Raw genomic sequence first — 17251 nt, 5'->3', positions numbered from 1 at the left:
TGTTAGTATTAAACACACAGGTCCGAAACACACACACACACACACACACACACACACACACACAACGGGACCCATAGCAACACACTGAGAGATGTCAGAGAGGGGGGCTGCCCCCCGAGCAGTTAGGGGTTCAGGTGCTTGCTCAAGGCCTCCTTTGGCAGTGCCCAGGAGGTGAACTGGCACCTCTACCAGTTCACACTCCGCAACTCTGGTCCGAGCTGGATTTGAACCCTCCGGTTCCCAGCCTAATCGTAACGGACTGAGCTACTGCTGCCCCTTATTCATTTTGTCAAATAGACTGTAGATAGTGGTTGTGGGAACATAAAGCGCCTGATATGTTTTTATTTAGTCAGCAAAATCACCCCCATTATTACCGCCACATTTTAAAGTAGTGGCTACAGAAATGACTTCTCCTCGCTGCGTGCGCTGTTGGAATTTGAGTGAGTTACCTGCAGGCATCAGCCCAGTCATCTCATACTTCACCATCTGTCTGTTCCAAAACTACAACAGAACAATACTGAGCCTCTGAGTCGAGCCCAGCTTTCACACTTTTCTACAATGCCAAGTGCTGCAGTGCTGAGGCCAGCCCTCAGTCTTTACTTACACAGTCTGTCTAACGCTGTAGGTCCAGCTGGCTGCTTCTCCAATAAATAAAAAAAATGAATCAGCTCTTCTGTCTCTCTGGTATTTCCTTTTTTTCCCCTCTATCACTTCTCCATTACATTGGTTTGTGATCACTGTCATATTTTTGAACTTGGAACAAAGTTACACAGGATACGGTGTATAAGGATGCTAAATGCCAACACCACATTTCACCATACAAACTGTAAACAGAGTTCACTTGACTTCAACTACATGCATTGGATGCTGCTTATGTTGCTAAAGTAGCTCTCCAAACTGTATCAGACTCAAACCCTTTACCCTCCTTCTCTGCAGGACCTTTATACAGTCTCTGGGCTGGACACACACTCGCTGCGGTTTCAGACAAAGTTTGGATTATACTCAAGTTTCAATTGGTCATTTCCTGTCTGTGCACACAGAGGCCAGAATTTCATTTCAGCATATTTACAGCAGTTTTTTTCCCCAACATGATCTTTCTGACACCAGCTCACTCATTCATTCTCTACCTTAAAAGTCAGATTGTCTAGACTTCCCGAAATCAGTTTCATCAAGTGTTTCGGCTATTTTTAGATTTAGTTGGCATTTAAAAGGGCAAATTAATATACAGGGTTGGAGTAAATCTGCACAATTTATTATTTTGCATTGAGTTTAACTAGTTCAGCTAGTTGTCGTGACAGTGCTGACCTTAGCAGCAGAGGACACTTAAGAACTCTCTTAAGCTAAAATGCAACGGAGGAGTCGCAGTTTTAGATATGGGAAGTCTATGTCATGGAAAAAACATTAACCAATATGTTCACAGCATCATAGCTTGCAGAAAACATTTAGAGAAGGGACAAACAACATCAGCCAGGAACCCTCCCTCTGATCCTCTTCTTGTGTTGAGTGGTGAACACACTGCTATGCTCCTCACATTTGCTATGTGTGAAAGTTGGATCGTCTGGGGTATGCAGGGCTGGGAGCCAAGCAAACTGGGAAGAGAGACAGAGGGGCCCATATATGAGAAGGCCTGAAACAGGATCTAGTTGATTGTGGATCTCTCTCCCAAGCCATCACTCTGCTGTCTTTGTGGTCCTCCTGCTGTGGCTGTTTACTAAACAGGAAGCTAAAACCCCAGGCTGAAATAATAAAAGGCTGGACGCCGCTTTGTGTTAATGTCTTTTTCCTTTCACTTAGCTGATCGGGGTCACCACAAGATACACTGAGTTAGATTTATGACCTTTTAAAACATTTTAATGGTAGAACACTCAAATCCACTGTGTTGGGGTTGTGGCGGAGGGACAGGAACAATAAATGGGTGAAACAATGTAAGACTCTTTGTTAGCGCTGATTTGTTTTGTGATGTTCTTCCAAGCAAAAAAAATTTAATTAAAAAAAGCCCTCCAGGATCCAGGATATTTTAAGGAGCAGAAAGGATCAAAGGGTTGGAAAAAAATAGCACAATGGGAAAACGACGTCTTCAGTAGGAACCAACAGTGCAGTGCAGAGCAGGGAAGTTGGAAAGTGAGACACACTTTTGGGTCATTTCATGGGATCTGTTGACGATTACAAGAACAAAAGATCAACAGCAACCTCCTGCTTTATGTGGAAAATTACGACAATTGCAGAATTACAAGGCTGAGATGTCTTGAAGAAGTTTAATTTTTGCCATTAAATATAAAGTAAGCAAAAAATCCTCGGATTCCGAGCTTCTTATATGTGAATATGTTTCTTCCATCCTCCATGACAGCAAACTGAATCTCTTTGGTTTTCGTAGTTCAAAAAATGAATTAATTATAATTATTATTATTAATAAATTATTATTATTTAATCAAGAAAATAACCGACAGATTAATGGACAATGAAAATAATCATTAGTGGCAGATCTAGCTACCAACAAAGCCCCAATTCAATATTTAACTTTTTGTTAATAATAAAACTGTACTGTGCACACTTCAGACCCTGCACAGAGTGTGCACTGAAAGTGTGAAGATCAATTTAGACAGGATATATTTGACAGCTCAGCAGCACTCCATAGTACAATCCATATCTGTTCATTACTCATTACAGGACCCATTCACACAGAGCACGACTCAATATGTCAATGGAGGGCCCAAGTAAAACCAGACCCTCTGGGTTACTACTGAACGTAGTAAACAGCACAGCAGATATTACAGCTAAAAAAACACATTATACAAGAGTGTTACTGACTTTTATGGATGAAACCAAGTTACGATGGTAAAAGTATCTGTGCTTGTAGTTTTTTTTAATGGAAGCTGTAGTTTTTTTCTGTGCTCACAAAGTAAGAGTTCTTTAACATTGTTCAAAAATCACAACGGTTTCAATTTCTTATAGCAAGAGCTGTGGTTGATGGTAATTTGCCTTAAATATGGAAAGTAAACCCCTGTGACACACTTCATTTCGACGACTGATGAAAGAAATGGTGAATGACAGATTCCATTAACTTACAGAAGCAAGTAGAGTCTAGACAGGAAGTGATGACATTATTTCAGCAACGCTACTTGTGTGTTCGTGTGTGTCCATATAAAACAGCCAAAACCATCTATTCCTCTGTCCAACTCCCTCCCTTTGTAATGCTGTTAGCCACACTTTGCAACAAAGCTCATTCATACTTGAACCCGCTCACTTTCCAAATGAAAGCCTCCAACACACACAGATGTGTCATCGTGGGTCCTGGGGCAGCCGAGGAAACTCCCCTGGGAAACTGTGGGAATCCAGCTTTCACAAGAAATATTTTCACATGCACACGTTCTGCGTCACTGAACAAAACTGTAAATGTTCTAAAAGCCTTGCCACACTGGGCCATCGCCGCTCTGCAGCTTTTTAAAATGTCAACTCGTCATCCTGAGCAGCTGAGTGCGCTGCATGCCACACATGCTTTACCTCCTTTCAACCTGCTCCGATGACCCACATTCACACAAAAATGAAAACACACTCAGACAAGCAGACACAGATCAGATGGGCAGGTGTGCAAACGTAGGTTTGGCTTGGGCACACACATACACAGGAGAAAATATGCATGATCACATCCTCACTCACAGGTCAGATGTAGATTTTTACAACTTACCTACAACCATTAACGTAAACTCAAACCCTCTTTTGACTGACTTCCGATACACCTGGTTGGGGAGATTAGCGAAGCCCACATAGCCCTCCAGGTTCCGCTGCTGAAAGAAAACACACACACACACACACGTTCTGTTAATGCAGGAAAGATTAATAAAAAACACTCACATGCTCTCAAACTTGCCTGAAATGTGTATCTTTCACATAGAATATAGGCATGTAGGAGCATAAATTATCTTATGGCAAAAGATGAGCACTTCTCAACACACAGATGCATGCATGCAACCACAGAACTCTGTTACTATGGTATTTATAAAAACGTGGGAGCTGCACAGACACACACAGCCATGATGTGCTGTGTGTAAAGTGCTGCAAAAGGTATTTCTGTGACCTGCAGCAACAGAGCCCCTTTGAAGTAAAGTGCAGCGGAGACAAAGGGTTTGATTATTTTGACTGATATCATAATTGCGATAAGATCTGCGACACTAGGGAGATCAATCATTTTTTACATCATTATTGAAAAACATTCACTGAAGCCTAATTGTTCAATCCACATGGTTATTAGGCGCTTATATTTTCCCGTTGAACGCATTATCAAAAGGTTTCCACCACGCCTCTCAACCCGGCCGAAAATTTCTTCCAATCTGTTTCTTCGGAGTGAAGTGGTTACAAGAGGCATTTTATTCTGATTGGACTAATATCACGATTGTTAGTGGAGTCTTATTAGAAACGCTGCGAGAGACAAATAACAGGATTTCCCAGACGAGGCTGGAAAGAGGAACTGGAGTCAACCCAGCCAAAATCCACCAAACGAGTACACTAACACAGAAAGGTAATATAAGCCAATAAAAGAAGCCAATCAGTTCCTCAAAGCACAAATGCAAAGTGAAGTGGATAAAAGCAAGGCAACACAAAAACAAATGCTATCTCCTACGTGAACCACGTCCATCCTGTCCCTCACGTAGGACGGGTCGCGGTGAAGGCAGCAGGTCTCAGACCGGATCACAGCCAGGCCAGGCTCTCCAGCTGCTCTCTCTCTTCACCACCGAGGTATCTCTTCATCCCTGTCTCTCTTCCTCATCTCCCTCTGCCTCTCTCTAGCTCCCAGCCTGCTGTCAGATAACAACCCCTTCCAATCACTGTGCACTGTCCTGCACGCTACGTGAGGCAAACACAATTGATTGCTGGGCTGCCTGCCTGTGAGTGGCCTCTCGGGCTTTGTCATGCATGGTGCTGATGGAGAAGTGCAGCTCTGCGCTCATAGGTCTGCTGAAAGAGGGGGTTTAAAAGTCCCTGCAGCTGAAGTCAGGGCCAATTCAAACTCCCAAATAAAGACACAGAATGAACCTTCGTTGTGAAATCATGAAACTGTACTTGGACTACTTCTTCTGTATGATGCATCTTTTGTGCGTTATGGGTGTCACATGATGCAACACTCTGTAACTGACCATTCACAGCTAGCTTAGCCCGGGTGACAGTAGCACTCCTGATGTTCCGTCCTCCCACACCCTACAACTCAATGCATAGAGCCTAATGTTAGCAAGCCTGCTGAGAAGAAATCATAAATAAGTGTAAATAAGACAACTTCAGAATGATCATAAAAGGTGTATTCTTCTTGTTTTGGCTGAGACTAACCGCCTCCCTACACCTCCAGCCTACTTGCCAAGCTAATACATCCCAGACCAACATCACCTCTCTGATCTCAACCTCCCATCCAACTCTCGGTAAGGGAGTGTGGCTGGGATTAGTATCTGTTATGTACATTCTAAATTTGTAATACCTAACACTACTCACTACTGAAAAGGTTATGACCTTACTGTAACGTGTCAGTAATGTGTTGCTGTCCAACACTGCTAAGGAGAACGTTTCGCTGTTTAGAAACGCTGGCTTGGTGTAAATGGAAAGTCGAACATTTTCAAATTTAGCAAATTTGTATGGGCTCTAAGAAAACAACAACAAGTTGAGGCCTTGTATGGCCAAGAACGTGAAGTCATTAGATTACAGGAAGTTATATTCTGTAAGCTTTAGAACAGCAGGGCTTTAAAACAACTTCAACGTCGGAGTCTTGAATGTTTCCAGCCAAGGACCCATCTGCCCAAACCAGTCTTACCCAGAGAGAGAGTCCACACTCACATAAACATACTTCTATCACCAGAAACATGCCACTGACCCAGCTCTAGTCCAAATCCATACTTAAAGAAAACGTCAGACTAATTTGCACCGCAAGATTTATCTATCTCGACATGTCATTTAATTTAGCACTAAAGCTTGATTTACATGCATTTACTTGTCTGTCATTCTGCAATTACACTTCCAAACTCTACGGCAGTAGCGCTACAGCATCCACTGTGTCCACCGAATGGATCACATTCTGATAGTGAAACGAGTCATTTCGCTCGGGTTGTGATGCTCAAATATATATTGATCCACTGTGTTACAGCCGCCGTTTTGACCGCTAGTAAAAGTTACTACAAAGCACGGGGCACTTCCGGTCGGCTCGGAGGCTATTGCGAGGCTACCCAGCCGACCAATCTCAGTGCTTACGGTCCACGTTGACTCGTCGTGTAATTACATTTTTGAGGAGGTGCACGTCTGCGATGGACTGGCGACCTGTCCAAGGCCTTTTACCCGATGTCAGCTGGGATTGGCTCCAGCCCCCCGCGACCCTGTACGCAGGATTAGCGGTTGACGATGGATGGATGGATGGATGGATGGAGGAGGTGCACGTCAGGCGACGGCGTAGCCTCTGCGTAGCCCCATAGCCTACGCTGTCACCTACGCCATCATACTTTTGTGAGCCTCTGTTTTCATGCTGTTTTTCGTGGTTTGGTTAGTTCCAATTAAGATGTACATTAATGCTACAGTACAATAAAATTTTAGAGAACAGTGTTCTTCCAGCTTTGCAGCAACAAGTCAGGTCTAAAAAGTAATGGTTTCCATGATCTTGTGTTAAAGAATTTGACTGGCCTGCACAGAGCCCTGACCTCAACCCCAGCCAACATTTTGGGCTGTGATGATCTGGAATCTTATCGTCTAAAATCAGTGTTGGACCTCAGTAACGCTCTTGTGGCTGAATGGAAGCAAATCCCTGCAGCCAGGCTCCAAATCTTGTGAAAAACGTTCCCAGCAGAGTCGAAAAGTGAGACGTTCAAAAGTCCCACATGGCTGGGATGTAATGTTTAACTGTCGGCAGATTCTTGGCCATACTGTAGGCCTATGTCTTTTGCAAGTCTATGTATCAGCGTTGACTCATCATTCATAACAATGCTTTGCCCAATATCTTTCACAATAACAAACACAAAACGGCCTGGAAAGATGTTTCCTAGCAACACAAAACATAAAGTGGTCTAGGCCTTTAGGTTTTTGAAGGCTACAATTAATATTGTTCTTCTAAAATAGGATATTCTGGACTATTTGGAGGGTGTCAAAGTCACCAGTATTCCATGTCACCCAGGTTTACCAACACATCTATGTAGTTCTAGGAGGACTCCTTACATTACCATTTATTACTACCATTGGACAATTAAACAAACAAGACAATAAAACGCCATGAATGTGTGAAAAGAAAAGGAAGCAATCTATTCGTCTCATCAATATTCTGCGATGCGTGCAGCTCGACAACAGAACTAAATACCCTGAACAAGCCTGAAGCACTTTCCACCATTTCCATGTTTGATCCACCCACGTACAAGTTTTGTGTGCGAGTATGCATGTGTTACATAAACGGTGCCACCTCCGATGGTCTGTCCATCTCCCTCCAGCCGCACTGTGGGTAGCACAGGTAATGTAACTCACCGGGTTGGTTGGTTGGTTGGTACTGGGAAGAAGTTATGACTGTAGGCTGTCAGTGTTCAGCTAAAACAACAGCTATGTGTGTGTGTGCAGGTGAGACTCTTGCTGCACTTCATGAGTAAAACAGTGTGTGAATACAAACACATACAGCATGCATGTTCATGTGTGCATGGTTGAAAAACCCTTTAATTTACAGTGACCGTGAGTCTGTAGAACGCAATGAGGTTTGTATACAAAAAACTATTTGAAACATCTCATTTCCACCATATCAATAATTGTATCCATTACAGTATCACTATAATATTCAAAATGCGGCCTTGGATTAATCTGGTTCTTTTTCATGAGATGTGACTAACTGAGGAAAAACAGGCATGGGACTTAAAAGAGGGAAGTAATGGGGGGCTAGTCAGTCCTCTATACTGTGAATGTTAACCCCTCCCCCAGTCCAGCCAGTGGCGATAGTAGCTGCCTGGTTCACTGAGATCATCTGTATTGTGTAAGTCCACCCCCCCCATGCTTTCAGCAGCTGATGCCCTCTCACTGCTTCTATCCACTGTTTTAAACGTGCATTTATTACATATTGAATATTAATTATGTAATGAATATTGCATCCTTTAAAACTACAGAAGGAGGACAGAAATCATTCGAAAACAGTGCTGCTGTAATTTCTTTATGTTATTTTTAGCAGCACATTGCACCCACTGCTCCTTCACTTTCTCTCACACTGATATACTGTGTATGCCCACAATGTGTGTGGTGTGTATTGAGTAATCACTCATAGATGAATCTAAGTGTCTGTACAAAATGCCCTAAACAAAGAAAGCCAGCCAACATGTCAACTAACATCTTCTTGCTGAAGTGGTGTGTGGTGGACAGTCACACCAAACTCCATTTAACAATTGAGCAGTTTAAGGAAGACTGTTAACAGGTACATCCGTGAAATCTGGGGAACAACCACGTCATATATACAAGCAATGTTTAATTAAATACACACATTCTCGGGGGAATTTATATCGTGCGTGGTCTAACGTGGCGGATTTCTTAAGGGGATTTGGCACAGGAGTGCAAATCTCATCTGGGCCGATATTCGTAAAATTGCCAAGATCGGTGTGAAAACACGTCTAAACAGGAATTTCCCGTTGCCCATCTCTTTCCCAACGAGCTGTATCCACCAAACATCATCAATTACAACAAAAATCCAATTGATGGTATCGTTTCACCACCCACAACCTCGCCTCACCAGAACAGGGTCCACAGGGGAGGGAGGAGTGATTCGTTTTTTTTTTTTTTTTTAAACAATGGCATTTACTGAAATATATGTTGTTTGGTCGATCCCATCACGCCGAAGTTATCAGACCACATAGCTACATTTGAAAGAAGGAGTGAGTGATAGTGTATTCAATCATATGTCTTTGTACCGTTAGATATGCAAATGTCCTAAAAAAAAAAAAAAAAGGAGAGTGGTGTGCAGTTGTCTCCATATAAAGGTCAGTAACTAGGGGTGAATAGGTTACTCCGAAGGGGATTTTAGATATTATTCTATCTAAAACAATAGCAGTGTCAACAGCTGCACGTTGATGTATTTCGAAGACAACTGTACTTACAGCGATGCTGGGAACCGCAGTCTCTGGTCGCTCGATCATTGTAACGTTACTGTGCTGTCACCACCCAGCCTGCAACGGACAGTCACCGAGGCATAAACTGATAAACGTCCAAAAGAATAACGGAGCGGACACAAACACGCAGCTTTCCACCCTAAAAACCTTCCTTTTGTGTAAATAAAAACAAGCAAAATGCGTCTGAAAATGAATGAATGAGGTTAAATTACATATGGCCGCTGACGGGTACTACTAGCAAATGTAGCTCTAGCACCGTGAGGGAAAACGCTCCAACGGCCGTTTTTCCCAGGCAGCTCTACGTGCGGATCCGCAGCACTGCAGGACACGCCTACTACACGACACGCCCTCGAAACGGTGGCGGTTTGGTGAGGTGTAGCAGCAAAACTACTGGGTTAGGTTTAAGCACAAAGAAACTACTGGGTTAGGTTTAGAAAAGCGTCATTTTTTGAGTTATAATAAACACCTTAATCTAGGACGTTATCACAGGGGGCGTGTCGTGTACAAAATGTGTAGAAAGACCGTACCATACTTCCGGTTGAGAATTTCACAATAAGACGAAATGTATCGCAACAATTGTACTACAGTATAAACCATCTGACAAAAAGATACAACAACGCCGAGTGTGAAAAGATGGATAGAACAATTCCTGCTCTATTTGGTTTTAGTACATAAGACCTGTTATGTTAAGTCCCCCTTTAAAGCAAGCTTTCCCACAAGCGCTGGCCAGACAGTGGTCCCCCCCCTATATTTTTGTCTTTCTAAAACGCTGCAATAATTGCTGTTTTCTAAACTCAAGATGTGCTCATATTTGCATGGCATTAAATTTATCAGTTCAGCTTCAAATATGCACAAAAACTCCATTATCATATTTCAGCTTTTCAAAATAGCAATAAAAGAAACTACCTTAGTGCAAAGTACAATTACAATTGACATCCTTAGTTCAGTTGGGGTCTTATTTTCAGTGTACATACTAGGCTATGGGGGTAAATGTCATACCCTTCAAACAAAGGGAGCAGTGAAAGTGAAATAGGTATTATATTTCATTTACTTACATCTCTTTCCTGGAGTATATCAACATGTCATCATTGGAAGCAACATTAAAGGCACTAAATGTCTGGTCACTGAAGTGTTAATAACAAATAACAATTAATTGAACAATCTCAAAGGAATGCATGCACTTTGTCTTTGTAGTGACTTGGATAAGACACAAAAAGGTCTACTGGCGCACTCCAGTGGAAAGGAAAGCAACTGCTACCAGATGTTCCAGCAAATTGTTCTTAACCAGGTCAGTTATATCTACATAACTCCTGCACTGTGATTAATGTGACTTTTGGAAGAGATGGCCATCAGATATTTACAGAATTGAACTTGTCAGTGCTGTACTGTCCAGTACACTATATCATGTGTTTAAATGTATTTACATTTACATAAAAAGTATTTTAAAAAGTGAACAAATGGAATATTTACATATCGATACCATGTATTTTAATATATAGGCCTAATATACTGTATGTAATAATAATGAGATCAAGACTATCTGCTGAGAAGGAGCCACTGTGGGAATTACAATAATTCTAAATGCTAAAAAGTAGTCGGACAGTGTCATAAATAGAGAAGAGTCATAAAGTCAGCAAAGTGATGCAATAATTACACAGAAATATGTATCTTAAAGTTAACTAACATCGGCAGACATTTGCCCCCAGAAGTTACTGGTCCTACAGGACCAAGTAAAACTTTAGAGACAAAACCCCTGCATGTATTGAAGTAAGGGAGTATTATTTGCTCAAGATTTCAACTTTTCATTTGTAGGAAGAAGAATATGTTATTTGCTCTTCAAAAAGGTCCGTAGTCTGGCTTTAAGGAAATGAGTGTTTGGCTCAGGAGACATAATCTCATTACTTCAGTCTTGCTGAGGTACCGTATCAAACAGATCCAAAATCCAGCACATGTAAAGCTTACAGCTTTGTGTGGAACCTGTTCAGGAGTAAATAAAAAAGCGTTGGCCTTGAAAAGACAGATGAAAAGATCAAAAGCAATATGAGATTTTGATAAAAGTTGTGATTCAAGCCAATTTGCAGCACATGGTATTTCTTTTTCCATCTCTTCATCATTTATGGTTCCACATCTTAGTTTATAAAGGAAATGAACACTTGGAAAGTGTTAAATAAATACCAGCATATGTCGAAACTCGACCCCCTGACAAGAAAACAGAGAAACACAAGGCCAAACATTGACATATTGTCTTGCTTTATTCAAGAGAATCAAATTAGTAGCATAAGCATACAGAAATAAATATTTATTTTTGTCAAATTGCAGTACTTATTTGTAGTAAGTCACTGAGTTCAAAAAATAATTGTAAACAGAAAAAAAAATACTTTAGTTTGTTCAGAAACAAGCAAAAGAGCTCACAGTGGGTCATTGTAGAAATAGTTGGGTAACCCATAGCTTATACTCTACTGATGACAACAAGTGGCGTTGGGAGGCTTTGCTCTTTTACAGTGAATGTAGTTTCTGTAAGTCAATTCAAATTACATCATAACAGCAGTTCACAGTGTTGACGGTCGGAGTTTGAGTGTTGTATTGAGCTAAAACTATAGCTATTGTTCCATTTACTAAAACAAAAATCAGAAATGTAGAAAATGTAAAAATAAAAATATGGTCTACATGTCAATATTAAAAGAAAGGCAACTTAAAACTGCCATTTTTACTTATATATGGAAGGAAAAAAATTTAACATGGTATGTAGGCTTTGTGTCTCATCTCAGCAAATTGTATCCATGAGTATGTTACAAAATATGACAATACATAGCATCTGTTTTGCATATAGATAGAGAGAGCTGCTGTTTAGCTTATGATCGCCCCCTGCAGATCTTATGGTGGAGTAATATATTTGTAGTCGGCGCTTCTTTGAAAGGTATAGTTTGAAAAGTTGCAGCACCGCTACACATTAACTGGCACAATTTTTTTCATAGGAGGCGCTGAGAGTGGATATGGTGTTGCCATGATTAGAGGTTGGACGTCTCTCCCAGGACAGATTTGGTGTTCAGGGAGCTGATGAGCTCCTTCACCCAAGGGGCTGAAGGTCTGACACACAGCTGACGACCTTTCACTGTCTTCAACCTGAACACACACATAAACACGACGGTCATGCTCAATGCATTTATGAGGCGATACAGTGAGGTTGGTTATATATTTCTCTACGGTTGTGTACTTACAAGATGGCAGGGTTGGAGCACTGCTGGCTGGTCCTGATGTAGCTGACCACTCGCTCTTTAGGCACCGGTTTCTCATTGAAATTAAAACAGCATCTCTTCGGTCCAGGACCACGCAGACCTGCCAACAAACGGGAACAAATTAACAGTTTGCAACAAACACGGACTCTGTGACATCATCTGCTTGTTCCTTTTCTGTTCCCTTTTCTAATTTCCTGTGGGCCTGCCTAAGCGGAAATCTGATAATGTTTGTTTTTTTTTTAGTTGAGGATATTGTGGCATTGCCCAGATGTTCCATTGTGATACGTAAAAGCTCTTGACGTGTGTTTCTCTCCTGTTTAAATTAGGACCGGTTCAGTTTAGGTAAGTAAGCCATTCAATATTCTAATCTAAACATGTGCAGCTTTAATCACATTAACATTTAGTCATATTATAGGGTGGATTCTCTTTAAAAATAAGACTGGATCAATATCACAGTCCTTCAGACTAAAGCTGTTATGGCTAATATGTTAGCAAACAGACGCATATTTACACATCCAGAAAACACAGACAATCATTAGCTTTCATTTGAAGTCATATTTATAGCTACATGATAAATGTAAATCCAGTAGTCACACTCTATGCTGTTTGGTAGTGCAGAATCAGTTTATCAGAGCCTTTTCACTTAAAACAGCTGTCTGCTGCTGCTGGAAATGAAACTTACACTAGAAGTGAGATTCAACCAAAACAATGAGCTAAAAGATGCTAAAAAATTTCCATAGAGCTGTCAGGAACTGCAGAGTTGTTGATGGGTCTCAACATATTAATGAATTATTTTTAGGGTCAGAAATACTCATGACCCCAGCCGTTAGAAAGCTGTCAAGTTGTGAGCCCACCCAACTGTTTTACAATTTCAGCAGGTAGGTTAACCTCTTCCAGTACAGTACATATTGATGAGTCATACTTTATCCATCAAATCAGATGCATGAATGTAATGATCATTTTTAAATAAGATCCCATTTCTTCACCTCTCTCACACACTGATTGAATGTATTACTGTCAAGCTCCTTCTTACCTTCGCTCAGAGCGATGACAGCCAGCATCAGCACAAACACGGACAGAGCGAGACGAGGGGCAGCCATTCTGAACTGTGGGAGCGTGTACAGCAGTAGGTGAAAATCTCAGTTTAGCTGTATCAGCCTGTTCTCTCTGTTGTGTGAACTTGTACTCCATCTGCCTCCACATTTATACAGCACAGGAGCAGCCAGGGGAAGACCCCGAGCTCCGTGCTGGGACTTAACTATGACGTGTCACAGCGTCTCTCACCTTTATCTGTCTGTGGGGGTTTACCAGGAGTGGGAGTTTCATGCGTGGGCCTTTTTGTGTATATTTTTTCATTTCAGTTCCCTAAATACAGTGACTACTATGGCGAGAGGAGGCGATGAGGAAGTATATTTTCTTTTCAAACGTAATTTCCCTTTATTTACACCTTGCTTGTGTGAATGTGACGGAACTATCACAGCTTCTGTCACATGGGGTTCTTTTTCTTTCTGACATCACTGACCTTTTATAGCTGTTAAGTGTTGTTTCAATTGCAGCAGCAGCTCACTCCAGTGTGGTTGACCATAAATATCAGCTATTGTGTGCAACAATGAAGAAACCTACGGAGTGGATAAAAACAAGTCAGAACATCCACTTATAGGTTGTGTATAACAGTGTGTGCAAACAGATTTATGAATCTAATCTAATTAATTAGCCCCTTTCCCTACAAAAAATGTAATTGTTTTTTTGTCCAAAATGCCAACTTTAAATTTCCACATATTATAACATTTTGCTCCAGTTTAATTATGTGCAGCTATGAGATAGGTAATGGTTGCAGTCGGGAATGACTTAGTTGATTTGCATTCATTACACTTTCATTACAATGGAAGCTAAACTGCACAGCAGTAAAAACAGTCGGGGAATTCTCAAGGGTTTTCACAAGGATTACTGCATAACGATAAGAATTATATCTTCAATACGAGGATGATCATTCATTTTCACAGTTTGCACTGAAACAGTGGTTCCCAATCTGCGGTTCGGCACCCTCAATGGGTTCTCAGGATACAAGATTAAAGAGGCGGTTTTCTCTGACTTAACAAAGCTCCTCCAGAGGCACAGACAAGATTATACATCAGTTTTTAAAGGATGAGTATAAGTACAACTCCAATAACGAGTAAACTGATCTTCATGGTGTTCCGCTTCCAAAGGACCAGAAAGACAATTGGATTTTTCTCTCATTTTTCTTGTAAATTACAGGATATGTTAATCGCTCCAAAATCAAGTAATACAAGGAAAAAGTATTTCTGAACTGCTCATAACTCCTTGTCACACTAAGGCAAGGCTGGGAAGTGGGCTCACAAGTAGACAGAATTTAATTTGAAGGGGTTACAGCAGCTGATATTTGTGTGAGGAAATCAGAACATCTCTAGGCTTACTGTCTGTCTGACTCATATAGTTGTCTATATTTTTGCATGATTTAGTCATAGTTATCAACCTGCAAGGTCAGAACCAGTCATGTGTGAACGCACCTTGCAGCAGCTGGATGGGATGAAAGGATCTAGACTGGACAGTTACTTTCACGTACAGAGATTAAGCCATCCAACTGTTTCATTCTTTCAATTTCAGATTTGTTGTGTCTTGAAATAACATAACTAAAGCTGTTCACTCGACTAGACAAGAAAACCAATCTTTTACAGATGCAATTCTTCAATTAGGTTCCATGAGAGCATAATCTAAAGTTAGTCTATGTCTTCAGCAGCATTGAAAATGGATGAAGACCATGCTGTTGAAAGCTCAAAAAAAGCTAGAAGTTGGACATAATGTGCGGCTTTAGCTCAGTCTGTGTGGGCTCGGCTCGGGAACCAAAAGATGCCTGGTTCTTGTCCAGCATGGAATACTACTGAAGGTGCGAGACCCTGAACCTGTAACTGTTCCCGGACGCTGCACAATGGCCTGCCAGTGCTCCATATACATTTGGCAGACGCTTTTGTCCAAAGTGACTAACATTTGATGAACAACGTACAAGCATGAGTAAAGTAAAAGTGACAATAGATACTAGTAAGAGCTATTAGCGCTTATGGCATCAAAGGGGTAAATACCTAGGGGAAGAAGTAAGAGTTGACAAATAGTGCAATCAATACAAGAGAATTATAAGCAGAAAGAAGAAGACTAGCACAGGAAGTGCATGTTAGTGGTTAAGGTCTAGAGGTGTTAAAAGAGGAAGTGTTGGAAAGGATGCGTTTTGAAGAGCTTCTTGAAGTTAGCGAGGGATGCCCCTGCTCTGATGTTCTCATCCGCGATACCACCATCGTGGTGTCACAGATGAGAACAGGGACTGAGATTGCTTTGTGTGAAGGGATGGCAGAGCCAGGCGGCGTTCGTTGGGGGAGCGCAGTGGCCGAGAAGGAACGTAATCTGTGTGTGTGTTGTGAATTCAATTCATACGGTTCATCAAATAAATAAAATAAAGTAAATAAAACAGGTAATTAGTGAACTTGAATTTGATCCAGGAGGCCATGGGGAGCCAGTGGAAGTCGCTCCAAGTTAGGATTTGTTAAATGCAAATAACACATTTCTCCTCGGTGATCAATAAAGTGTAGCACAAAAAATAATTATAATGGTAAAATACAAGGACTTCCATGCTCAATTCAGTAATGGTGATTTGCAGTGGAGACAGGTTAAATGAGCACAATTACTTACTTTTGTCTACTTACTGTGTCGTTACTTCAAGTGTCAGTTTCCTTAAACAGAAAAAAGCTGAAGCTGAAAGAACGTTTTTGATTCTCCAAAATTCTTGAATTTTGAGTCCAAAATTTACAATTCAGGGCAGTGTAATTTTTTGCTTACTTATGGGCAGTGCAATAAATTCTAAACACAACGCTGACATATTATAGTGAACCTTTATAGTAGACGTGCATATTTACACATGCAGCATGCATAGAGCAACATTAGCATTCACTCAAGATGTGTGCCTATCCACTTGATAGAAGTGCAACCATTCACTTTCCTTTTAGCTGTTTTGGTCACCCTTAGCTGCTAAATTCTCCACTGTGTTCACCAGCTGGTTGCTAACTTTGTTTTTCTGTTTTCATGCTGAGCAGGTAGAGTACAGTGGGTTTTAAGACCTTTAACCAGTTGTTCGTGTAAATATTAGTGCATCTTGTAATGGAAATTCAACCTTTAGTGAGTCTTCTGAAATAAAGAATTCAATCCAGACGTCTTTAAGGGTTTTATTCTTTGCATAGGGTCAGACAAACATACAGAGTGCAAACAGTCTGCAGAGTCAGCGAAGAAACAGGTGACTTTATACTCCAAAGGTATTACACAGCTGTCTTAGGGAGGAAGGGAGTAGGGAACAAATGTCCTAAGATGAAGGCCTATCAAGGACAGTCAGATAATCGCCCCCCAAAACCGCCTGGAGGATTTTTATCAGAACTTCCTGAATTTTTATCTACTCTGGTTTTAAATTATGACAGAATTGTTCTTTGTGGCGATTTTAATATTCATGTTGATGACCCCAACAATGTTAATGCAACTGACTTTTTAAATATGGCCACTTCTTTTAACTTCAAACAACATGTCAAAGGGCAAACACATAACCGTGGTCATACACTGGACTTGGTTTTTACCCTGGGTGTCAGCATTTCCTCTGTGGAATTGGTGGACATGACCATATCTGACCACAGATGTATTGTTTTTAGCTGCGATTCGCCTGTTACTCATGCCGCCTCACCAAGCTCTGTGTGTTGTCGCGTCTTTAATGAACAAAGTGTTTCAAAGTTTTGCGCAGTCTTTCAGAGCCAAAGCCAACACCTGTCTGATTCCAACACCAACAATCTGGTCGATCACTTCAATCATATCTGCTTGTCGTCACTAAATATTACTGCTCCTCTAAAGGTTAGGCCTACGTCTAAAGCTAGTAAG

General features: G+C 41.1%; 2 protein-coding genes across 5 annotated transcripts in view; both read right to left on the bottom strand.

The window, feature by feature from the left end:
* The window catches only part of LOC123961170 (septin-7-like), a 53426-nt gene extending 43843 nt beyond the window's left edge, over positions 1–9583 (bottom strand). Inside the window, exons 1-3 of one of the 4 annotated variants that reach the window (XM_046036309.1) lie at positions 9305–9583; positions 9081–9149; positions 3686–3785 (exon numbers count right to left, since the gene is read on the bottom strand). In XM_046036309.1, the coding sequence (XP_045892265.1) occupies positions 3686–3785; positions 9081–9119 (139 nt within the window). In that variant the 5' untranslated portion in view covers positions 9120–9149; positions 9305–9583. Of the gene's footprint in view, positions 1–3685; positions 3786–9080 lie in introns of all 4 variants that reach the window. The other 3 variants (XM_046036312.1, XM_046036308.1, XM_046036310.1) reach the window with 3 other exon arrangements.
* A 1738-nt stretch (positions 9584–11321) lies between these two features.
* Positions 11322–13625, bottom strand: LOC123961180 (C-C motif chemokine 4-like). The gene is made up of 3 exons (XM_046036330.1): positions 13362–13625; positions 12311–12428; positions 11322–12215 (listed from the first exon to the last, which is right to left on the bottom strand). The coding sequence occupies exons 1-3, from the start codon at positions 13426–13428 to the stop codon at positions 12101–12103; spliced, it is 300 nt and encodes a 99-aa protein (XP_045892286.1). The 5' UTR covers positions 13429–13625; the 3' UTR covers positions 11322–12100.
* Between the last annotated feature and the right edge of the window lie 3626 nt (positions 13626–17251).

The sequence above is a fragment of the Micropterus dolomieu genome, linkage group LG22 (genome assembly GCF_021292245.1).
Source record: "Micropterus dolomieu isolate WLL.071019.BEF.003 ecotype Adirondacks linkage group LG22, ASM2129224v1, whole genome shotgun sequence".
In the NCBI taxonomy this organism is placed as follows: domain Eukaryota; kingdom Metazoa; phylum Chordata; class Actinopteri; order Centrarchiformes; family Centrarchidae; genus Micropterus; species Micropterus dolomieu.
This window is presented reverse-complemented; position numbering and strand designations above follow the sequence as displayed.

Coding starts and splice junctions, on each gene's coding strand:
- LOC123961180 (XM_046036330.1), bottom strand. CDS start 13,428: ATGGCTGCCCCTCGTCTCGCTCTGTCCGTGTTTGTGCTGATGCTGGCT. Junction 12,429..13,361: donor TGTCATCGCTCTGAGCGAAG/GTAAGAAGGAGC, acceptor GTTTGTTGGCAG/GTCTGCGTGGTCCTGGACCG. Junction 12,216..12,310: donor TGCTCCAACCCTGCCATCTT/GTAAGTACACAA, acceptor GTGTGTGTTCAG/GTTGAAGACAGTGAAAGGTC.